General features: G+C 45.2%; 2 protein-coding genes across 2 annotated transcripts in view; one reads left to right on the top strand and one right to left on the bottom strand.

The window, feature by feature from the left end:
- The window catches only part of LOC126267347 (uncharacterized), a 68,808-nt gene extending 49,306 nt beyond the window's left edge, over nucleotides 1-19,502 (top strand). Inside the window, exons 2-8 of the mRNA XM_049972470.1 lie at nucleotides 4,218-4,421; nucleotides 7,149-7,358; nucleotides 9,845-10,137; nucleotides 11,591-11,778; nucleotides 13,246-13,610; nucleotides 15,381-15,832; nucleotides 18,112-19,502. Coding sequence (XP_049828427.1) covers nucleotides 4,218-4,421; nucleotides 7,149-7,358; nucleotides 9,845-10,137; nucleotides 11,591-11,778; nucleotides 13,246-13,610; nucleotides 15,381-15,832; nucleotides 18,112-18,412 — 2,013 coding nt within the window. The 3' untranslated portion in view covers nucleotides 18,413-19,502. The remainder of the gene's footprint in view (nucleotides 1-4,217; nucleotides 4,422-7,148; nucleotides 7,359-9,844; nucleotides 10,138-11,590; nucleotides 11,779-13,245; nucleotides 13,611-15,380; nucleotides 15,833-18,111) is intronic.
- LOC126267346 (E3 ubiquitin-protein ligase MYCBP2) overlaps nucleotides 1-25,397 on the bottom strand; it is a 1,244,949-nt gene that overhangs the window by 412,165 nt on the left and 807,387 nt on the right. The gene's annotated exons all lie outside the window — the stretch shown is intronic.

The following is a 25,397-nucleotide window of genomic DNA, read 5'->3' as shown; positions in this document are numbered from 1 at the left end:
ATAGTGCACAAGTCTCCAATACTCGGTGACTGGTCTACCGTGGAATTAAAGTTAACTCCCAGTATAGCTAGCAATATAGCTAACTTTGTTTTATTTCAACTTTCAAGATTCTTGGGCATGAGGAGTGTCACTGATCTCGAAGAACGTCGAGGCTACCGCAGGATGACCCAGTCTCCCCATCTACTTTCGATGTGTGACATATTTTATTACAAGCGGCGGCCGAAAACAATCTAATCTGATTGAAAGGGAGTCAGTTACAAAAGCTTTCACCACAGCTAGTGAGGGAGGAGTTCTGAGAACTGCGCCAGCCACTAACCGTTACTGCAGCAGGTTCCAGAACCGCTACGTTGCACTACTTCTTGCTGCCCGTAGCAGCGACGCGGAAGAAATGTCCACCAATCGTTTCCAGCAAAGACCACGATTTATCCCAATTACTTTCTTTAGCTACCTACGACGTTAACATGTACACAGCGGTGAACCGGAAACAATAAGGCCACTGACTTCCTCGTACGTGCTGCGGTCGACCGCTCTCAACCAATAAAAAAACAGGACGTCTGACAAAATTTAAGCAGTTTTGTCACAAACGAATGAAGTAGAAGTTCAACCATTGTTGACTGTTATTTGCTACAGTAAACAAGAAGTAAAATAATGCTATAGCTTGGACATGAACAGCAGCAATAGCTGTGATAATAACATTGTCTGCACTACACCGCGACAGTCTTCAGAATAATAGTAATTAACTCACTGCTGTTGAAGATTATTTTGTATAAAACTGAAACAATTATCATAGATGTAATTTCTGAAGTACGCAAAACGTAAGTTAGTTGTTTGAAAATATATACATTTTAAGATACTGAACTTTGCGTCTCATTTTAATAATCGATTACCCGCACATCGAGATATCTTTTCATTTATCGCACGTGGAAGAATAAAACAGTGTTTGAATGGTTTTATGATAACTTCTGTATACTCTACCCATGACAATCATAAATAATAATTGAAAATAAAGATATGAGCAAATACAAATATAAGATACCATAAATCGGCGCTACTTTAATATTCGGCCATCTCGCAATGAACAAACCGACATCCCAATTCGTAAAAATAAAAATGCTTGTTAATATCTTTTTTTCTTGTACACAGCTTTTCGAGTTACTCGTGATTATCTTGGAGACTTCGAGTTGGGCACTAACCCATTCTTCTTTAGGCCTCCTCTTTGGTTCCTAGCTTCTGCTCAGGATTTGGCATAAATCTGCAGTAACGTTGTAAGTACGATTGTGAGAGTATGGAAATATTTTAACACAATTAAAAAAAACCTCGACTGGTAAAGTTCGTGCGCCTTATTTTGCTGGTCGTTGTCTTAGATCTTAAACGCTTTTTCCAACCATTTTGTGCAAACTCACTTTTAAAATGATATGAGAAGCGCCTTCAGTGAGTGCCGCCAATAAATATTTCACCCGACCTGCCCCCATCCCACACCTATCACCCCACGTCCGTGCTTTACACTGATACGCTAGAGGTTTCCCTTCAATTCGTCATTGTCGTTCTTGCGTCTCCAACTGGCCATACCATTTGATATAATACGGTGAATTTACCTTCGTCCGCAAATAAATCAACTTGGCACCATTCAGTGCCTTCACTACCGTAGCTCTTCGGTAAGTCCAGCCTATTCTTTTTGTTGTTTTCGCTAATACAGTCATTTTACGCCAGATGCACTTTGTAGGCTTAACTACGCAGAAATTAATGGGACGACCTCAGTCCACAGAGCTATGCTTAGCGCTCTGGACTCGCAGTTCAAATCACCCTTATTCGTCTCAAACGTAAGACGTGTGGTTCGTATGAAAAGGACGCAGCCGATTATCAATTGTCTGATGACCTGCTTTGCCCACGCTGCATGGAACGTCACACGTTGCTAGGACATAATTCAGAAGCTTAAAAATACCAAGTTGTAAACACATGTGGCCTACAAATGTACAGTTCTTGTAATGCGGCCTGCGGCTGCTAAAAGGTCCCCGACCCATGTCCTCTACCATTCTTTCCCAACCTTTCCGAAAGCATTACCCCAAAATCAAATATTAGCTAGTATCCCTCTTCCCACCACCATTAGCGCCTAACTAAACTTTAGAATGCAAAAAATTGTTTTGATCAGTTTCAGTTTCAAAATGACGAAAGATAAGTGATATTTAGTTTTTGTAGGTTTTTTAATGAATCAGTGAGAGAATTTGTACTGTTTGTTTCTAGCAACCTTTTTTGTACAATGATAAAGGAACTCACAGAGCGTGTCGAGTGTAACCTCCAACCCTTTCTCAGATAATAAAGTTAGCAATTTAGAAATTTGTGGTAAGTTCCTTTGGGACCATACTGCTGAAGTCATCGGTCCCTAGGCCTACACACTACTTAAGGTAACTTAAACTAATTTACACTAAGGACAATACACATACCCATGCACGAGGGAGGACTCGAACCTCCGACGGGGGGAGCCGCGCGGACCATGGCAAGGCGCCTATGGCCGCTTGGCTACCCCGGGAGGCTAGAGAAAGTTAGCCATCCACCTTGAGGATAGACAGTTGTTACAAAACATGCCTCCTGTGCTCCACTCTCCTCCCTAGGCCACTTGATTCACCCGTATCGTACACCCCCATTTAAAATAAACCAAATTAAAATGTGTGTGTTATACCTGAGGCTTACTGTGGGTAAATCACTTGACTGGTGGAGTCGTTACTTCTGAATTGGCAGAAATTGGAAGACATGAGGCTGTGAATGGTTGTGTTGACCACTACCACTAATAATAATGTGTTGGCCCTACAGAAGTGAAGTAGCCATTACAGAGTTACTGTGGTCTAATGCTGCCATTTAGTTTATTGTTACGATGTGAATAATGAATCAATTTATGGATTATTGTGAGAATTCCTACAACACTGAGAAGCCATTTTCATGAGATATTTATGCATATGTGGCGTACATTTATTAGGTTTACTGTACCAGATGCATGGTACAGAGTGGAAAATAAGTGTGCAGTGGGTGGATTATATGAGAAAGACGGTGTTGAGGCTTGCTAGTGGGCGATCCAGCTTTCATGGTGGGCGGTAGGAGACAGGGGTCTCAAGGATATTTTCATTACATCTTCATAAAATTCCAATGTAAAGTATTTGGTACGTGATTACTATTAGACATGTATGCTTTAAAATGCTGTAATTCTGCTTTACAAATTTTAAGGGGGTAGGACGTCAAACGGGCCGTCTTGGAGCAGGGGAGACAGCACAGGACATTTTAATTTCCACTGTCTATACTTTAACGAATAAATTCATAAAACTCTGTCAGCATGACCAGGAATGATTCAGGATTCACAATCATAGCAGTGGAAGTTCAAAAAAATAACAAATAAATTTTTTTTACATGTCAAAGTTCATCATTTTTTCACTTCCATTGGCTGAGTTTGTTGCTATAGGTACACGTTTCTTCATAAGTACGAGAGATTCTTCGGTGAATTTTGCACAGCATACAAACCATACTTACAGGTGTATGAAACTCTAGAAATTATTTAATTTACGAAAAAATGAATGTCCTGTTACATTTTAAACTTCATGTTTAGAAAAAACTCAAATTTTATAGTTAATTATCTCAATTTTTACCACAGTTTTTAATAAATTTGGAAAATTCTACTGTTTCATACACCTGTAAGTATGGTTTGTGTGCTGTGCAAATTTCATCGAAGAATTTCCTTTACTTATGAAGAAAAGTGTACCTATAGCAACAAATGCAACCAATGGTAAGTGAAAAAAAGTTGAAATGCAAATGTAAAAAAAATAATTATTTTTTTATATTTTTGAACTTTCACCACTATAAGTGTAAATCCTGAATCATTTCTGGTCATTCTGACAAAGTTTTATGAATTTATTTTTAAAACTATAGACAGTGGAAATTATAAATTCCTGTGGTGTCTCTCCTGCTCCAAGTTGTTCCGTTTGACGTCCCACCCCGCTTAAGAGGTAAACTGACTTTCCTACTTCACAAATCAACATTACAGTGGAACTGGTGGACGGTTATAAAATTTTACTACTAAAAGAGATCAAAAACGTGCAGTAGGTAAGACAGTTGTTATGCCTGCATTAGGGGGGGGGGGGGTAATTAGGGCCAGGCTGAGAAGCAGTGTCCCGGGCGATAGTTGACTGCTGGTGCGCAGGCTCAGAGTAGAAGTGAGTGTGTGGGTGCGGCAGGTGGTGCAGCTGGGCGCGGGCGCGCTGCCGGCGGGCTCGTCGGTGTCGGTGGTGTCGGTGTCGGGGCCGCGCGAGCTGCACGTGCTGGCGGGCGCGCTGTCCGGCGTGCGGCTGCTGCAGCGCCTGCGCCTGCGCACCATCGGCAAGGTCGTGCTGCGCAAGGCCGCCCTGCACGCGTACGCCGAGCCTCACGCCATCCTCGAGGTGAGCACTCACCAGCCTCGCACTGCTCCTACCAAACTCCCGACTACCCCACTTCTGTTACTCAACGAAGCTCGCAATACTATGTTTATCCGCGACACCATCTCCCTTACCATCTTATTGGCAGACACTGGATTGCATCAAAATGACATTTTCACTCTGTAAAGGAGTGTGAGCTCGAACAGAAAGGTTTAGGTGTTCGTTTTTCCCGCGCGCTGTTCGGCAGTGGGACGGTAGAGATATCGTATGATTGTGGTTCGACGAACCCTCTGCCAAGCACTTAAATGTGAATTGCAGAGTAATGATGTAGATGTAGGCGGTCCCTCACGATTTCCTCTGCTGTACCAACCTCTAGCGCTTCAGTGAAGCACTTAAGACAAATTACCCAATTACGAGGGGTAGTCGGAAGTTTCATTTATAACATCTGTATTTCCAGGTAAACGTCTGCAGTCGTGGTGTACGCGCTGAACTCCACACACCGCTAAAGATGCCAATACAACCGATTGATACAGTGGAGTATCGTGCAGTAATCCGCAACAGGAGAAATGGCGCAGCTGTGCCAGGCTAATTCAAATGGCTTAAGAAACAAAAAAATCATTGCGTAATTTTGTATCCTTGTTTTCGAGTTGATATTCTAAACTCGGACTACCCTCCAGTATTGATTATACTCCGTTTTCTCTTGCGCCCTACAATTTTGCCTTCCACGGCTCCCTCTAGTAGCGTGCGAGTTTTACAGTGTTGCCTTAAGAGATCTCCTATCATACAGACTCGTCTACTAGATAATATTTTTCACATATTTCGTTCCTCGTGGATTCTGTGTACGACCACATCATTTATCAATCCACTATACCTCTATAACACCACTTAACGTTCCTATTCTGCTCTTTCTCGGGCGTTGAATCTCGAATAATAAATAAGTCTCGAATAATAAAGAAGTCTGCGATTGACGAATGGCAGTGGTCGGCGTCTGTGTTGCCAGCTGATACTCAACACGCGACGCCTTCGTGCCACTGATAGTCGGTTTCGCACTGCAAACGAATCTTAAAGCGTTGTTGCATATTATGGCGGGAAGGGAAGTTGTGGTCGTATCAGTAAATAAAGCAGCTGCCGTAATTCCACGTAGCTATTGTTGGTTTACAGTAGCTGGCATTTTACGGCTAGCTTGCTGGACCGCTGCCAACACCAATACACAAATGGCAGCCTAGCGTCGTGGCTCCCACTGTCTCGACGCTTCTGCTGCGCAAAGCTTCGCGAGAGGCGCTCCAGAAGGAAGGACATTGGTGTATCGTCTGGTAGGCGAAAGAGAAGCAATGGCGACACCCTACAGAAATCAGTACCGAATGTGATTTTTGTAAGAGGCAGAGACTTTAAACATACTTCTGACGAGTCATATAACGAAACAATTGCAAAAACTACCGTTTTCCGAACCTTATATATATATATATATATATATACGATACAACAGTCTGAAAGCATCTGTTACCGAACGAGATACTTTGGTAATCAACGAAAAATAAAAAAGAATTTCAATTACTTCAGTAGTTTTGGAGATATGAAGTAATAAGTATGAACTGTTTTCGGGCCGATGACATTGAACCCTTTTAAAAAGAAAATGGCTTGAATTAAAATTAAGAGCAGTATAAAGATCTTACACTACACTCGAATTTATTTTTTACGTGATTTGTGTGGGAGATAGACATTAAACCGATTTTCTATCGCCAGGTAGAGCTGCGGCCCCTGCCTGCACACAATACTTTTGGCAACACCGTCGCTGCTTTGGACTTTCAACCTCAGATGCCAACTAATTTAAATCAGATTACACAGGGTAATTCTCAGTAACGTTTAAATACTCCGGAAGCGACGTAGATGACGCTCAGACGAGTAATTTAATACAAGACACATGTGGTCTCAAATTTCGGGAAACACCCCAAAAATAGATGACAAATGTTGAAGATGTGATGGCCAGGTGACGAACGTCGCCGCACGGGCAGCGGTTGGGTAGGGACGTGATTGAGCGATGCAATACTTGCATTCGAGCATACGGTGCAAATTTCGATCATCTTTCGTAAATTTGATCTACTGTAATCGTAGAAGTTACGTAATTATTATCCTCACTGTAACCAAGCCAACACTGTTCTTATTTTGCGTTTCTTTGTTTTTGTCCTTTTTTGTGTAAAGACGTGATTTAGTGTTCATTTACTAGTAGGGACGCAGTTCGGAAGCTTACATTCATTTACTTGTGACGTAATAACTAGGTTTTTGTTGTACTATACTGTGCAATAAACCAGCAGAGGCCGAGAGATTGGTAAATCTTATGCCAATGTAATCACATAATTGTCTCACGCAATGAGAAACAAAATACTGTCTGCGTGACGCAAGACTCGAACCCTGAGCCCGACGTGCTAAAGTCCCAGAGCCTCACCGACGTGAATACTGGGTTGGGATGATCACCTGCGACAAAACGACGGGCTCAACCACTGCATGAGCGGCGGGCGGTGTACGTCACGTAGCGACGTCAGACACGTCATCCACCTTTGGGATATTTTCCGACATTTGCTACCCCACGTGTCTCATAACAAATCACTTGCCTGGGCGTCATCTGCGTCGATTCGGGGGTTTGTAAACGATAGTAAGAATCAGCCAGTAGAAAGCGGAACGAACTGGCTACGGGGTGACTGCCACTGCTCGACGTATGTTGGTTGTTTGTAATGATAGTGTGTGGGTGCGCAGGTGAGCGACTGCGGGGTGCTGGTGGTGGAGTCGAAGGCGTGCCAGGGCCTGCGCGGCGCGCTCATCGCGCTGGTGGCGCGCTGTGGCCACGTGCTGCTGCAGGCCGGTGTGTTCGCGCGCCTGCTCGCCCTCGCCGTCGCGCACGTCCCGCACCTGCAGATGCAGTCCAACGCGCTCGCGCTCGACATCAGCGCCGGCCAGGCCACCGTGGTAAGTCGCACCATCGCTGCGTCTACGTACAAGCACGAATCAACTGGAATTAATTTCGTTGTTAATATTTCGTCGAATATCTTCATATTCTTGTGATATCTCTGATGTTTTATGTCTACTGAAGTCCGTGTCTGGTTGACTATCGCTGTGCAGTATGAAGTTTGTACGGTTCCAGGTACCTGAAAGTGACGGAGCCTAATGTTCCGCCGTGGTGCCAGTCACTTGAATTCAGTCGCACGTTCCAATTTTGAGAAAATTGCTTAATCACTAACGTGTCGTCTAATGTGACAGACAAAAGTAGCTATGCCAAGTGTGCTCAGTAACTTGAGCGTAGGCTGCTGCTCTGGTTACCTGCAAGCGTCTCTCTTTACCAGTGGAAATGTCCTCACTCAACTCTTGTAATAAGTTAATTTTGTAACATTAAACGACGCAACTGATTACCGTTATTCCAGAGGTGCGCTTCACCTGTCGTCGATTTCATAATACTTATCAGTACTAATTCGAGTAAAAGACGCCTATGTTCTAGAGCTGGTTTAAAACCTGGATTTCAGTTTCCAAGGTTTCCTGATACTACTCTCGACATACATCTCCAATTACTGCTTTATCATGTTTCTCTGCTGAGATATGAACCTGCAAGCCTTTCTCGTTTTGCAGCAGTTCGAAGTGTTTGCAATACCGCTAGCGTCGTAGTTGGTTGTCTAACCGCGATTAGTCGGACGTCTTGGGAGAGAGGTTTTTTAGGGTGACGGGTGGGTGGTGCTTATGCCGCTGCTGTCTGCCTGACTCTCTCATTCGAACTTCTGAATAGAAACGTGAGAGAGGAAGCAGGGGAGAGAACAAAGGCGGTTCTGTTGTTCAGAAAAGTCCGTCACCACTCAGCCCAGATTAGGTGGAATGTTCTGGCAGCGGAGCACAGTGCGCGCAGCTCACGCCTCAAGTGCCAGTGGGGGGGGGGGGGGGGGGGGGGCAGTAGGACGAAGGAAGGGCGAAGCAGGCAGAAATGTCAGGTTTGTTGTCAAGTGTTGCGGAGGGCAGCCACTGGTCACTTCTTATTAGTGTAGAATTTAGCTTCTAGAGACGTATTATACATAACACAGTACTGGCTGTATCTATGAAGACGCATCTAAAAGCTCACTGAATTAAAGTGAAACGGTTCCGTCGTCTTTCGTGATGTTTCGTTGCGTCATTTCTCACGGCCCCCGCGGCCGGAATTCATGTGGCGCGCGAGCCGAATTATGGGACGTGTTAGACTGATCTTTGGAAAAGAAGCTTTTATCGGGAGACCGAGATTAATTCACGGCAGTGTTGCATTCATAAAACAGTCTTAATAAGAGTCGAAAACCTCACTTCAAAGTTAATGCGGTCATTACGCCAACCACAGTGAAGCAGCTCTAAAATATTCTGACCTGTGGAATGAAAAATATACAGTGTCATCAGTCAGTGCTCCGTCTGTAACCGGTTTCTTGCATCTTCCGCATACGAAAACGACCACCCTTAGGTCAGGAGGACTAGGAGCGTATTAAATCTGCAGGGTTCAACTAAAATCATATTTCGAGATCTATCGGATAAGACAAAAACACGTACAAATCTACTGCCCCAATTTAAGTTAGAATGCGATAGCTGTTCATCTCAGCCTACGCTTCTACAGACCCAGAAATGAAGTGTTAAAATGATTTTTTTTTCTTATTAAGCGTACAGGGGACGTGCCACTAGCTGAGAAACGCATCCTTGTCGAGAGCAGTGGATGAGTCCATACCTTGGTTCGAAGATTTCGCGCACCATAGTCGCACAGAAAGTTCTTGATAATCACGCATTATGATTATATGGAGATCGTACACAAGAACATTAAATTTTTTTCGAAAAAGGCAAACAAGTAAGCAAAAATCTCATTAAAAATTGTGCTTGAGAAGGCTGCAGGAACGGCTAGCTATTTTAGTCACTCAACAAAGAGTGCTATAAGCACTATTTCGGAAAGACGAGGAAGAAAATTTATTTTTAGGCAATATTGCCAAAAAGGTTGTCAGCGGGTCTGACATAGTTTCCACGTGGCACGTGTTCAGTATTGTACATCATTATCATGATATTTCTGCTACGATATATTTTTTTTACCCACTTTATGAGATTTCCTTCCGCCAGTGTGTGCTCTGGTCAGACCTGTTTTGCTTCGACTGACCCTTTATGAGCCTAACTTCTTCGGCGCTCTAGTGAGAAACTGTCGACTTCGAACGTCTACATTTGTCGAATTAATGCAGGCACTGTCATAGCTCGTTAATATAGTCATCTGGAGATTCTCTAGCTGCACCTTACAAGCCATGCTAGATATGCGTAGTGTTTCAAGCTGCGCCACGCCTACCGCACGGTGGCAGTGCACATCTGCGCTCCTACCACTACCGTGGTCCCCACCCCTTCCGGCGCAGCTAAGGGCCATTCTACCACTCGGCAGATATCGGTGTCTCGACGCTGTACCCCGTGCTCCCCTACTGCAGGTGAACCTGACACACGTGCTGATGCCGGAGCTGGCGAAGCACACGTTCCCGTCGCCGGCGGTGGAGGTGCGCCTGCAGGACTGCGAGGTGGTGTCTGTGCGCGAGGAGGCGTTCAGCGCGCTGTCGCTGGGCAAGCTGTCGGTGGTGAACTCGTCGCTGCACGACGTGGCCGCCTCCGCCTTCTCGGACCGCACGCTCATCGACCAGCTGCTGTTCAGCGGTTCCCGCATCCACCGGCTGCGCCGCGGCGCCCTGCTCGCCGGCGTCACCAACCTCACCATCGAGCGCTCCAGGTACAACTCGACGCTCGGGAGGCTGTAGCTCAACTTCGAACGTTCGCCCCTATCAAAATAGCTTCGTCTGGCAAGTTCTTGTATGCAGCGACTCTTTCAGCAGGCAGAAATAGCATGCTTTCCAAATCTTTGGTCGCGCACGGTAGCCGCTCGGTCTTGGACAACTTGTCACGGTCCGTGCGACTCCCCCCTTCGGAGGTTCGAGTCATCCCTCGGGCATGGATGTGTGTGTGTTGTCCATAGCGTAAGTTAGTTTAAGTAGTGTGCAGACTTAGGGACCGATGACCTCAGCAGTTTGGTCCCATAAGACCTTACCATAAATTTCCAATTTTTCCAAATCTTTCCCTCCTGCATTACACCTAAGGGCTATTACCACTCTTTCCTGAGTAGAAGGGTACTGACTTAGGTTGTCATCCTAGGATATGACCAGCCTTCGAGATGCAAATGTTGACGAAACTGCTTAGATGATTTAATGACGTATCTTCGTCTCCGTATTCTGCACATACAGTATATAGGAGGAAGTAAACAAAATAACACCCATCTCAACAAACTCAGGATGATTAAAAATTGCGATTCAGTATTGGAAATGAGATCATCACACTTCGAGAAAAGACTGTTGTCCTATCCGTCCATTGCATGAGACATGTAAAGATCACACATGAATTTCTGAGAAGATCCTGCTACTGTAACTAAATCATTAAATTAACTAAAAAAAAGTAGCTACTGCGGCAAGATCCAAGTTCCTTGTCAGAAGGCCGTGTGGCCGTGCGGTTCTAGGCGCTTCAGTCTGGAACCGCGTGACCGCTACGGTCGCAGGCATTTGTGTGCGGTGGTGTCCTTAGGTTAGTTAGGTTTAAGTAGTTCTAAGTTCTAGGGGACTGATGACCACAGATGTTAAGTCCCATAGTGCTCAGAGCCATTTGAACCATTTTTCCTTGTCATAAAATTGGATTTAGTGATACCACGTTGTTAATCTCTTATTTATTCGTTGTACTTTTTATTGAACCTGTTCGTTAATAATTTTGCCGTCTCAAGAATTACACACATAGAGAGCCACAGCTTGATTCCACAGAATGATTTCCCTCCAGATACCACAAAATAAACAGTTACCACATCCAAATGAATCTCTTTCCTTTGCGGGGGGGGGGGGGGGGGGGGCGAACTATTTTATTGCTTTTCCGTTATGCTAATGCTTTCTTGCTGTTTTCATGGGGGAGGTGTTTCATCTGCCAGAAGTCTGTTCCGCTGCTCGTTTTGACGCGCCTTCTCCTTTCACTCTCTTATATCCTTTGGGAATCTCGTCGGTCGGTCCATACCAGTAATCCGTATTCATCCATTGTGATGTTCGCGATTAACTACAGCTTTGATGAGAAATGCCTGTAGAGTTAAATTAATCCGACCAAACAGTGCGTGTATATTGTGACTCAGTGAGTGGTGTGCTGTTTGCTCGCAGGATAGATGAAGTGGAGAGCGGCGCGGTGAACAACACGGTGGCTGTGGTGACGCTGCAGCACAACCACGTAGCTCTGGTGCGACAGCAGGGCTTCGTGCTGCGCAAGTGGAACCGCCTCAGGGTCGTCAATAACACCTTCGACCAGCTCGAAGAAGACTCCATCTGGGCTCCGTACCAGACCGTCGCCGGTAAGCAGCCAACATTATGCATTATCCCTGCCGTAAACGACATGTTTTCTTTCAGTTTCAGCGAAAATTGTATGTAGCGGCGTTACAGCGACCCGGATTTATTTATTTTTTTTACTGGAGAAGACGCCGTTAAAGGAATTCATTTGCTGCATATCCATTGCTTTCAAGCTTTAGCAGTACTGCACAGCAACTGACAGTAGTGATACAATGTTTACCATTGCCAGAAATTAAACTACCGGTAACGTCGATTGCACCACCCTCTACAGCCAATGTTCTGAGGATCAATAAAAAACTTTATCACATAACAACAACAACACCATTCCAGGTAGTTAATTATGATGTTGTTGTCTGCAGGAAAGTATTGCCACTGGCTAGTCATATGGAAATTCGAAACAATATACATGGTATTTCGCTTGGTGTGCCGAATGGAACCTCTCCTCTGATATAAATAAATGCAGCACAAGAACCATAACAAATGGAGAGAACTCAGGTGTAATCGATTGGAAGATCCGTGATGAGTTTCCATAATGTGTCGCAATGTTTAAAGGTATAAAATTGAATGGTCATCAAACTCAGTATATGAGAAGGTGAAAGCAACGTCCTGGGCTAGAGGTTTCCCAATGCATCTGTAAAGGAAACCGCTCAAAAGACGCTAGTAAGATCAATTCTCCAGTACCACTCAGCTTTCTAGAGTCCTCATGTTGTATGTATAACTGTAAACAGCATAGGAACTCGGAGACACAATGTTACGTATGATAACAGGTTAGTAGGGCCCTTACGAAAGGGCACCTTGTGTGCTCGATGAATTTTGCTTGAGTAGGTTTGGAAAATTCGGAGGAAACTCTGTAACAGTTCTGATGCCACCATCATATATGACATGTAGGAATGATGAGAATAACTTTGGGATGGGACACATATCGAGGTTTAGAAACACACACTCCATACTCCATACTCAGAGTGATCGAGACGACAGACTGAACGGAGTGAACAGGGCGACAGAGAGAACGGAGTGATGGAATGAACATGGCAACACAGTGAACGGGGCGACAGAGTGAACAGGACGACAGTGTGGACGAGGCAACGGTGTGCATGGGGCGACAAAGTGAACGGAGTGAACTGCGCGATGTGGTGAATGGTGTATCGCAGTCAACAAGGCGACAGTGTGGATGGGGCGACAGAGCAAAGGAGGCGACTGTGTGAATAGGGCCACTGTATCCTCTACCATGCACGGTACAGAGGATTTTGCAGTAAACAGGCCGAGGCATAATGAGAGAGAGAATGTAAACCGTTATTTCACCTTAGTTCGTGTGCTCACAGAATAAGACAGAAAGTCCCTAATACTGATACGAAATAGCATCCAACACAGACTATGCAGTGGCTCATAGATTATACTCGTATATTTAGATGGGGGGATGGAATACTAAACTGTGGGCGTGCCGTGCATGTGGCTTTGTGTGTGTACGGCAGGTGCGCCAGTGTCGGAGCTGCGCTTCTCGGAGAACCGGCTGGGCGCGGTGTCTGCGGGCGGCCTGCGGTGGCTGGGGGCGGCGGCGGCCGGCGTGGGCTCCAAGACGGCGGCGGGCAACGTGCTGGAGGGCACGCCGTGCCGCTGCGACCTGCTGGACGAGGACGCGGCGGCGTGGGCGGCGGACGCGCTGCTGTGCCGGCCGGCGGCGCCGCTGCTGGCGCGCTGCCTGCGCCCCAGTGCGCTGCCGGGGGCGGCGCCGCAGCCCGCGCTCTCGCTCTCCAATTTCACGGCCGCCGTCTGCGGGGGCGGCGACGTGCTCGTCTGCCAGGACGCGCCCGCCGTGCTCGCCAACGCCGACGGCGAGGTCAGTAGCGCCCTTTCATTTCCGGAGCCGAGGCACCGTCTCAGTCGAAATTACCCGGTATCGCCTAATTTACCTCAGTCCAACATTCTGTGTGCGGGACATTCGTAAGAATACCGGACACCTATAGGTTTCTTTCTTTCAGTATCTTACTGAAGAGATTCGCTTCTGACCACTTGTCACCTGACCTTCATTGGTTATCAGTCCCTGGAACTAGGTGGGTGGGAACTGGTGACACCTGACACAAAGTTTGGTCCGTGATGACGTAATGTTGTGGCGTGTGACATCATACGCTCGCAAAGAGAAATAAAGCAGAACACTTAACGATATTCATTTCGCCTTCACGTTATTTTTTAGAATACGCAACCAGTGTTAATAACAAATCTTAGTTGTTGCGAGATACAGATCTGTAGTGTCGCCTAGGGATTAGATTAGGTTCAAAGATAACTCAGTTATGTTTTGGCGATGCCAACGCATGCCACGTTATGGGAGCTATAATTCTTGTTGTGGCGCTTATTGTATGGACATTATATTTCGATGGAAGTATTATGTCCCGTTTTTCGATGACGTCAAAGGTCAATGCAGACACGTGGTATCAGATGGTTCAATTTTTTGAGCTAATAGAATTTCATTATTTGCGCACTCAAAACCAGTTTATGCAAACACTCAACATATCCAAACATTTCAACGCTCTGTCATGATGCCTGTGGGGCACAATGCAGTGTGAGCACGTTTCTGTGGAATACTATCAAGTGCTTACACGTACTATGTGTATGAGTGTGATGAATCTTTATGCGGCCTGGTAATGTGGATAATTACGGAAGGAAGGAAAGGAAAAGATAGGAAATTTAGAATTGGTACACGATCTAACCTTTTCACTTTGCATCTTCCTATGTCTTCTATCCATTTACAATTCTGGAAATGAATCGGAGTCTAGGTATCGTTCTCCCCGGCCCCTCCCGAAATCTTCCTCATTTCGGTCCGTTGCGAGATTTGTCACCCCTGCATGTTGGCAGAGTTTATCCAAGTGCAGGCAGAGACTCAGTTTTTCGTGCAATTATAAGAAGAAAACATGCGGCAAACAGAATTTTCGGTTTCTACAGGTTTTTGGTTTACTAATGGATCAGTAACTCCCTGATTGTTTAAAGAATCCAACTCCCATGTATAGAAGAGCTTCAAACTTCTGATTACTTTTTAAATGAGTTAATGTGTTGAATATTTGACGTTAAACATGTAACTATGTACAAAGTTTCTTGGAAGTTGCTAAGTGCTGTCGCTCTTAAATACTGGATGAATATAGTTTGGGTAATTTTGGCGCCACGACTTACGCTACCTCAAGGTGTATATACACAATTTGTAACTTTAATACTTGGGTTACTGTGATAAACCTTTGACATAGGGTTACCCCTGTTACCGAGTAGATTATGACGGGATTTTAAATTTTTAAATTCGGTCAGTAATTATACGAAATACTGAAAATCAATGTTTTGTTGCCGCTTGAAGCCGTAGATTGGTAAACTGCAACTCACGTCAGAGAGCATGAAGCGGATTAGTCATTTAGTAGTCCAATAAGAGGTCTCCTGGAGGCTCGAGACGACTCTTGTCGCATGGACCAATAGTCGACATTTCCTAGCCATAGACGAGGACACTGTAGACCAGGCTCTTAATAAATCTGTTCATGCAAGCAGCACGTTTTTGTTGTGGAGCTGTGCTCGTTATGTGAGCTGAGCTTTTGGCGGCAGTGAGTGAGTGAGTGGTTGTGGGGTGCCGCAGGAGTCGGGTCGGCGCAGCACGCTGGTGCTGGCGCTGGTGCTGGGGGCGGCGGCGGCGGGGGCGGCGGCGGTGTGCGGCGGCGCGTGGCTGCGGCGCAAGCGGCGGCGGCTGCCCGCCTGCCTGGCCGCGCTGCTGTCGCGCCGCCTCGACTCCGGCGCGGGGGCGGCGGGGGCGGGCGCGCGCCAGGCGGGCGACGGCTCGCCGGGCCACGAGTACGCCGAGCTGCAGCCGCAGGCGGCCGGCACGGGCCCGGGGCCGCCGGACGACGACGCGCTGCTGCCGGCCGAGGATAAGTGGACGCAGACGCTGCCCGAGGAGCTGACGCAGGAGCTGCTGCAGACGCTGCGCGACAAGCTCGACGACCCCGACAACTACAGCGAGGCGCGCGACATGATCGAGCACCTCTACGACCTCATCAAGGTCGAGGAGAGCGGCGCCGAGGAGCGCGAGACGTGAGTCTACACCCTACTCTCATTCCTTACCACTACCGTATTGCACCATCTGCCCGTTTCCCTCTCGTACTAGTATCCGTACTTCTTGTTACGCCTCCACGCACTTAACTAGATTTTAGTGTATGTTCGTGTTCAGCGTCAGGGAACACAACAAACGATATGCTTCGACAAGGACCTGACACCTTGTCAGTATACGCTGTAAAGAAAACGACGTTACTATTTTTAGACGGCATTTTACCTAGTTAACCAGTAATAAAATTATACTTATGTGACTTATTGTTTCTGCTGTAGATGAGATTGGACTATAAATAGGTTATGAACAGACCACATGGCAGCCACAGAACAACTCCTCCCCGTTACTGCTGATGAGTTGAAGACATTGCACATTTTTCGTGAAGCTGGGTATAACAAAGGACGTAACTCAAAAATTATTCGCCGCTTTTCACTCTGGTCGGCTCTGATTCATTTCAGCTCTTAGCCGTGCAATTGTCGCTCTCGTTGTTGCCGTTGTCTTCACTGCGAAGACTGGTATGATGCAGCTCTCCGTGTTTCTCTTTTTTCTCAAGTCTCTTTATCTCCAAGTAACGACTTTCAACATGTCCTTCTGAATTTGCTTACTGTATCCACCTCTCAGTCTCCCTCTACGATTTTTAGTCCCCACCCCCCTCCGCAAAGACACTCACTTCTCTTCAGTAATAGTGCTCACAGCTATCTGAAGCATCTGATCCCTTGATGTTTCTTAATGTGCCCTATCAACTGATCCCTTAAGACTGAAGTTGGTATTTCATGTAAGAAATTTCTCTTCTTCAGAAACGCTTTCCTTGCCATTGCATTTTATTTCGTCTCTACGCCGGCCATCATCAGTTATTTTTCTGCCCAAATAGCAAAACTCATCAACGGCTTTCGGTGTCTCATTTCATAATCTAATTTCCACAGCATCAGCTCATTTAATTCGACTACATTCCATTATCCTCGTTTTGCTTTAGATGATGTTCATCTTATATCCTCTTTTCAAGACACCGTCCATTCCGTTCAGCTGCTCTCCCAAGTCCTTTGCTAACTTTATTATGTTTTTTAATACGGTTTTCGCTGCTTTACTTTAGAGTGAGCGTTCGCCTAGTTTTGGTTTTTCCCCATTTGCCTAGTTTGTGTTTCTTCCAATTCCTTAGGTATTTTGCGTTTGTCTAATTTCTGTTCTTTTAGGTTTCTTTTGTCTCTTTGCGGTTTGATTTCAGTTTTTCGCGTATGCCCACTTTGCCTTTTTTCAGTTTGTCGGTTCTTTCACTTTACTCTGTCTCCATAGTTTTGCGATTTTTTCTTTTCAGTTTTTTTGTTTTCCCTTGTTTGCGTTTTTTCCGCTTGCCTAACTTGCAAGTTATTCAGTTTCTTCCCTTTGCCTGGTTTCCGCTTTTTATGGTTCCCTACTTTGCGTGTTTCATTCTCTTGTATTCGCCTAGCTTGCGTTTTTTTTTAGTTTTTTCTTTCGTCTCGTCTGCGTTTTTTCAGTTTTTTCCTCTTTTGCTTAGTTTCCATTTTTTTTTCAATTTTACCCGATTATCTAGTCTGCAGTTTTCTCAGTTTTTTACGTTTGCCGACTGTATGGTTTATCAGTTACACCCGTTTGCGTTTTTTTCTTTCAGGTTCTTCTGTTTGTGTATTGGCAATTTCATCAGTTTTTTTTTCAGATTGCCTTTATATTGTGTCATTAGGTCCGTTGTGACGTCGCATTATGGGAGGATGACGCTTCAGTCCCGCGTCCAACCATCCTGATTTAGGTTTCCCGTGGTGGTGATGGTTACTGTTTAACATCCTGTCGACAACGAGGTCATTAGAGACGGAGCGCAAGCTGGGGTTAGGGAAGGATTGGGAAGGAAATCGGCCGTGCCCTTTCAAAGGAACCATCCCGGCATTTGCCTGGAGCGATTTAGGGAAATCACGGAAAACCTAAATCAGGATGGCCGGAGACGGGATTGAACCGTCGTCCTGCCGAATGCGAGTCCAGTGTGCTAACCACTGCTCCAACTCGCTCGGTTAGGTTTTCCGTGATTTCTCTAAATGACTGCAGGCAAATGCCGAGATGGTTCCTCTGAAAGGGCACACAGCCGACTTGCTTCCCCATCCTTCCCTAATCCGATGAGACCGATGACCTCGCTGTCTGGTCTCCTTCCCCAAACAACCCAACCCAACCCAACCCTGGTGACGTAGTTAATTATGGGGGGGGGGGGCTGTTGGTGTTGTGTGGCAGCGTGTAGTGAGTCGGTGCCGGCGCGGTGTTGCAGGGGCGAGGTGATCCGGCGGTCGGCGCGCGGCGCGACGCGCAGCACGGGCACGCGGGCGCCGTCGCCGCCGGTGGGCGCTGCGGTGCGCGTGTGCGGCGAGTACCTGGAGCCGCGCGACCGCTCGCCGGACCACCACCTGTACGCCGAGCTGCCGCCCGCCGCGGGCGCGCCCGCCGCCGCCGCGCTCTGCGAGTACGCCGAGCCGCGCGACAGCCACCGCCACGCGGCCCATCACGTCTACTGCGAGCTGCCCGCCAACATGGCCGACCGACCGCTGCCTTCCACGCCCTCCACCCGCTGACGCCGTCCGGCGCTCTACCGCTCCGGTCGTTCTCGGCCACCGCCACAGCCCGGCCACTACAATAGCGTCCGCAATCGTCGCTCCAGTAGAGCGCGACCACATCCTTCACCGCGGCCAATTTCACACACCGGCGGAGCCAGAACCGCGCCCTCGGCGGGGACGTCACCGTCGTACTCGTCGCATCGTCCACGCCCGGGACGGCGCTGCGGTTGCGGAAGTGTCCGAGAGTGCAGCCGTCTTTCTGGTACCTCTATCCGACACTCGTCTTCCACAGCAGGGCAGCGGACTGCGTTTACTGTGATCGTCCGTCGTCGCCGAGTGAAGTGACGCTGGGAGTGTCGCGTAGTGTTCCTATGTGTACGAAGACTTTTTTTTTTTGTGGCAGCCTGTTGCGCCGCACGTCCTTTGCATTAAGACTGTGAGTCGGCGTACGAAGCGCCGCCGTCCTTTAGCTGACTGTGATATGTTTTTAAGTGTCACCACTACCCGTGTTCGCGGACATCTGTTATCGCTCGTGTACCGCCTAATGCAGTGCCTGTGTTTTCAGAGCTGTGCTTCTTTTGTCGAGGAGCACGTACGATCGTTTCTTTCCACTGTGATTCTAAAAGCGAAAGAAGATAATCGTGTGGCTACAACTGACGGAGAACGAAATCGTCCGAAGTGGTACAGAAGTTGTTCTCGTCAACATTTTCTTCGTTTTGATTAAAATGGTTAAAATAAATACTGGTGTAAATTATTTTCTCAGTACACCACAGAAAGTGTTTACTTCGAAATTTTGTTCTACTAGCCATTTTCTATTGGGGAATGTGTGTTGTATGTCGGAGGTTGTAAGAGTTTTCTTATTCATAGTTATCAATGTCTTTCACGAATAACGAGGTTATTTCCGTTCGCAGTGTCATGTGTGTATCAAAGTAAATTACTGAGCGTCCTGTCCTCAGATGCGTAGGTGTGGTTCTGACTGATGTGCAGCAAACAACGAACAATGCATTGCATAATGTCTTGCATTTCCGTTTGTATATAAATAAATTCATATATATATATATAAATATATAAATATAACATGCCATTCTTGCAGCAATAAAACATTTTTATGTGTAAAAATTACATGTTCACTTTTTCTGAAACATTACTAAACCGGTTATAATCAGATAACACCTTTCCATCTGGCTCTTTCTTCGCTGCAAAGTATAACAGCGGCACACACTATTTTGCTTCCTGTTGATATACAGTATCTCTGGTATATCAGTGTCTCCTGTAGCCGAAGTAAAGACATGCCTGGTGCATCTTTTACTCGAGTCATCTGGCTACGCACTTGGCACACCTCTACACGAGTCGTGAGGCACGAGGTGATGCGACGCCTATTGCTTTAATGAAGCAACTCCTTAACTGGGCCGACTAGCGACCTTAACGAGCTTTAATTACGTAAGGAGAACGTAATTGCAAGAAGAGCGAGTGCTATTTGGTGGCCTCATCCTAACCGCCACAAAATGACATTTGCGGTGGAAGGAACGGAAGCAGCCTAGTCTACACTTCTTTTCACCATAGACGAAACATATAATCAGGCCTGTCTCCAATTAAACTGCTCTTCTCGGTATTAAAAACTTACCTCTCCTTCCCGTGTTGATGCAAGTATTATCTGTCCCAAATAAATACGATATGAAAATACCTTATTGTACACCATATTTTGCAGTGTATCTAAGAAGAAAACTGTTTTACAGACATATGCGGTTTATTTATTTCATTGTTTCCGATTCTGAAATAATTACGATATTATTAAAATGTTTACACTCAACTACTTTGTGAGTATCCTGCTTCAATTTCCACCAGTGGCCTCCTACAAGCAGTCGTGTAACATTGAAGAAATTGAAAGGTGCACTCGAAACAATCTCTAACTTGAAAAGACTTATTTCATAGTATACTGTTACAATCATTTTTTTTTTTTCGAGAAACTCTTCAACGACGAATCTTTATCTCATTATGGTCTTCCGAATAGACTTTTAGATAATCAGATTCAGTGTAACTAATCAATTTACTATTCGCGCGCTTCATTTGCTTAACTTCACTGTTACGCCCTCTTATGATGAAACACACGACTACACAAGGAACATTTTAGATGTCAACCATTTCGTACTTCCTCTAGATCGCTAATCTGAACTTGCCGAGAGCTAAGGTTTTTCGCAATTATGCTTTTTTCTGTTCTGCTCGCTTAATTTCCTTAGCACTTGCGTCGCTGGACACAAGTATAGACATTGATATTCGTTTCATGCAGGAAGAAGTTTAAAACAAGTAATGGCGCGACACTGGCTATCGTGTGCTGACAGTAACTGTTGGGTCGGCCAGAGATGAGTGCAGGTGAACATGTGGTTGCTTAGACGGAAAGCTGAAATTATTAGAAGCACACGTGATCTGAGCGACACTAATGGTTTACTTAACTTAATTCATCAGGTCCGAGAGAGTCCCTGGAACAGAGCCTAGTCCTCATAAATGAACACATATTTGGGTCTGTCTAGTGGGGCATTGATACTGTACGACACCACAGTAACACTGAGTCAATGCCATACGTAACAGTATGACGAGGCCAACAAGGAATAAGTAGGCAATCATAAAACTGTTTTCTAACAGTGTTATCAATGTTAACGGTCGCTATGATACTCATTTAGCCCGTATTGACAGGAATGTAGTGTATTAGTGGAACAGTGGAAATTTACCCAACCACAAACAATTTGTTGGTAGATTCCTCTCGATCCTAAGATATTTTCGCCTCTAGCAATGCTTTGCACAAGCTAAAAATTCCAAGCTGCTCTCTGATTCGGATTCTTAGTGAAGTTGGAGCCCCCTCCCCCCTCTAGTTGGCACTGTAGATGGATTTTCAGGGAGCAGAAAGGTTAAACTATAGAAACTTATCCAGGAACACTAGCGTCTTGAAACGCAGTCCTTCATAAAATAACTCGCTCCTTATACCTAACCCCTGTTGTCCATGAGTGAAATATAACACATAACTTTTTCGTTGGCGTAAATCTAGTGAATAATTTGGTATAGTATCTTTTCATGGGCTCTTTCGTTTTCACCTGGGATCATGGAGGAGCATCTGAAGCTGAAGAATATCAGTAACAGGCCCTACACACAATTTTTGTTTTTTTAAAGGAAACCATGGTCTGTAGTTAGCTGTAATATTCTTTATTAACTGTGCGGCCTACTATCGACCAAGTTTTCATTTACAAAAATTTTAGAGGCTGTGGCTCCACACAAAAGCAAAATTAGAATTTTCGTAAATGCAGTGAGTGAAATTCACGAAATAAAAAGGAATTGCATCATGGAATAACATACAGTGGGAAGCCTTTGAAACGATTAGGACACAAAAAAAGAAGACAGCTTCCGCCTGTGCTTTGTTCTCGATTGCTGCCGTGTCTTTTTCGGGCAGCGAACGCTGTGGAGCCCCGTGACTACAACCTTGCTCCAGGATGCTCCTTAGAAGGAGCGCTGTGTCCAGAAGAAATGAGCCGCACCGACCATGCCTCCCTTCGGCGAAAAGGTGTCGGCCGAATATGGCTGAAACCTTGCGGCAGGGACAATTTTGACTCGAGTACTTGAAGACCAACGTTTTGCAGGGCATGCAGGCCTACAATATGAACAGGCGACAAAGTTGATTGCAAAAGCACGCCATAAGCTTCATTATTTGAAATTTATAAAGTCGTATAACAAGATGGGTGACCTAGTTCACAGATGGTGGGGAAAGCAATGACACACTATCTCCAACAGATTACTAAAATGCTCCACTGTTCACTGCCCACTGTTTTCATGGCTGCCTTACTCTACTGTTACATCCATACCTGTATTGGGTAAGCCAGTTCTTTAACGTCCATTCACTAATGCTGCACTAAATCGCGAAACGTTTGTAGGGTTGCTTCGCTCTCCTACAAATTTTAACAGTAAAATTCCCTGTGATGTACAACGCTTCTTGTAGCTGTCATTGCGTTTGGCTGGGGGTTTCCTCGCCGCTTTCGCGCTTACTATTTACTTTATTTATTTATCGTATGGCAGTGAATGTACAAAGATTACACTATTGTATGTCAACATTTAAACACAGCTCTCCAGCATAAAATAAGACAAATGACAACAGCTATATACGAATATCAAGGTCTTTTATGTATTTTATAACATTACTCGGCGCTGTCAGGAAATCTTCGAAAGGATCCTTGTAGGCACGAGAGGGACATGTTGATACAAGATGAGCAACTAACTGTCTGTCGTTCCCATGGTGGTGAAGATGCTGTTCAGGGTAGTCCAAATTGCCCGAGGCCGGTCGAATCCAGGGGGTTTCTTCTGGGTGCAAGGAAGTTTCAGGCATTGTGGAGGACATTTCTGCTGCCAGTAGCGTTTCCATTCATCGATGATATTGAATTCAGTTTCCGTGAGGGTTCTGGCTGTGATGAGGGTGGAATGTGTGAATCTTAGTTTTTTTCGCCCCGAAGGGAATACACCGTTCCATATTTGAAGGTCGGTGTTATCAGCAATCTTCTGGTATTCACGCAACAGCGCGCTCTTCCGTCTGATATCAGGAGGTGGAATGTGGCTCAAGATAGGTAACCAGTATGTGGGAGTACATCGTATTGACCCATTAACAGTGCACATGGCCTCGTTAAGTGGTACGTCTTTCCTACCTACGCGTGGACTGTTAAACCAGAGAGGCGCACAGTACTCTGCTGCTGAGTATGCCAATCCGAGTACTGATGGCCGATGAGTGCCTGCAGACGACCCCCATCGTTTGCCACAGAGATTATGGACGACGTTATTTCCGCTTTTGAGCTTAGTAGATATTTGTGTCAAAGGCTCCTTAAAAGAAAGTGTCCAATCTAGCTTGGGACCGAGGCATTTTGGATACATTTTATGATGAAGTTTGTCTCCCTCGAAACACACATCGAGTACTCTGGGCGTCAATATATTGGACAGATGAAAATATGAAACTTCTGTTTTATTTGAGTTTGGTTGTCAACTCCATTTATTGGTTTCAGATGTTTACAATAGGAGTTAGGATTTTTCAGTTGGTTTCAAAGGTTCTGTGTTGGATAGCTATGGTCCAGTCGTCCACATCGCCAAATTTTCTGGACAGTTTAATATTAAACAAGACATGGGCAAGGACGTATCCCTGTGGTAAGCCACTATTCAAAACTTTTGGAAAGCTAATATTTTTCCTGTAGTTTCTATAAATGTCCTTTCAGCTAACATGTTGTCACTTTGCGTGGGACAAGTTCTAACAATTAATATAAAGTAGTCCATGCCTCCAAACCGTGTTATATGCTGCACTTAGATAAACGAAAGCAATAGATGTTTTCTGCTTCACTTAGTATCCTGCTTCAATAAATGAGCTTAAAGATAAGACTTGACCTGTGCAGCTCAGTCCTGGTCGGAATCCAGCTTGCTCGATAGGAAGGTTCTGAGAGATGACTGGACTTATCCGACTGTATAGAATTCTTTCCAGAAAATTATAAACAGTGTGATTGGGCGATAGTTCTTAGGCTGGTCTGATGCCGTGCCGGGCTTTAGTATTGCTATGATTTTGGATTGTTTCATTTTATGCGGGACTGAATCCGATATCATAAGGCCAGAGAAGGCATCCGCCAGTCATCTTATAGTTCCCACGGCCCGAAGAAGAAATTTTGGATGGATTCCATCATTTCCCAGTTCCTTTCCAGGTCTTAGAGTTCTAAGGGCAGCAGAAATTTTAAATACAGATAAAGTTCTTGAGAATTCAGATTGTTCATTAGTGTTCTTTTTGAGGAATGTCAGTTTTCGTCTGATGTATCTTGTATGAGTTTCATCCCTTGATGCTCTTGATGTGGGCAGTAAATGCGACGCAATCCGATTATCTGATATATGGGTGATGTCGCTTACTTAGTTTCTATCCAACTATCTTACTAATGATCGTGCTTCTGTACTTGATGTTTGACAACTGAGTGACTCGACAGTCTCTATCCGCCTAATACGTCTCCCTGTATCGAGATTATGAAATAGATTATGCGCTATTTCCCGGTCCCCGCTTTTGAAATTCATCGTATTGTTTGTTATTGGTTTCATTCCAACCTGGAATATACTGCTTCCGGAATCCCTGGGGATTGTCTTCTTTGCTAAGCTTATCGTAACTTTTGGGGAAATCCAACCAAGACATTCGCCCAGATTTTTAATAAATACATCCCACTTTGCTTTTCGAAAGTTCAATCTAGGTCATGAAAGGATGACACGTGTGAGATATTTGTCCCTATTTCAGTCAAGATTGGACGGTGTTGGCTGTGTCGGAAGTCCTGTAATACGAACCGCGAACTTTGGAGAGGTAATTTATTTTCATTAGCTGTTACAAAGCATAGATCTGGATTGTACTCCTATCTGCAAGCTGCTGATACAAATGTTCCTTTATCTGTTGCAACAACATCGATGTCATATTTCGATAAAATCTTCTGTGAGAAGTGGCATTTTGATTTATTTATGCCTTAAATATTGATTGGACAGATCTTGACCACAGGTCCAAAGTTTATATTTGGACGGTCCTGAAACGAACCGTGTGAGTCCCTGTCTTTGACAAACTCATTTTTGCCAGGAGATATTTGAGATTGTATGGCTGCCTCTGCCTCTGCTTCTTGGTTTTAGATATTTGCTTCCCATACGAATCCTTGACTAAAGGTGATAAAAATAAAAGGTTTATGAACCCAAAAAATCAAAACAATACAACAAGAATCAGCTTCATTTTTCAAGGGACTCCTCGGCAGAATAGAAGGAGTGACCCACGAGGAAATTCTTCAGTTTCTATTTGAAAGCGCGTGGATTACTGCTAAGATTTTTGAATTCTTGTAGTAACTTGTTGAAAACGGAAGCTTCAGTATACTGCACGCCTTTCTGCGCATGATTAAGGAAGTCTGATCCAAATACAGGTTTGATTAACTGAATGAAAGCGGCTTATTTTTGGGAATAACCTGATATTCTTAAAAAGAAA

The sequence above is a fragment of the Schistocerca gregaria genome, chromosome 4, assembly GCF_023897955.1.
Source record: "Schistocerca gregaria isolate iqSchGreg1 chromosome 4, iqSchGreg1.2, whole genome shotgun sequence".
NCBI lineage: Eukaryota > Metazoa > Arthropoda > Insecta > Orthoptera > Acrididae > Schistocerca > Schistocerca gregaria.
Note: the sequence above shows the minus strand (reverse complement) of the source record. Positions and strands in the feature narration are given on the sequence as shown.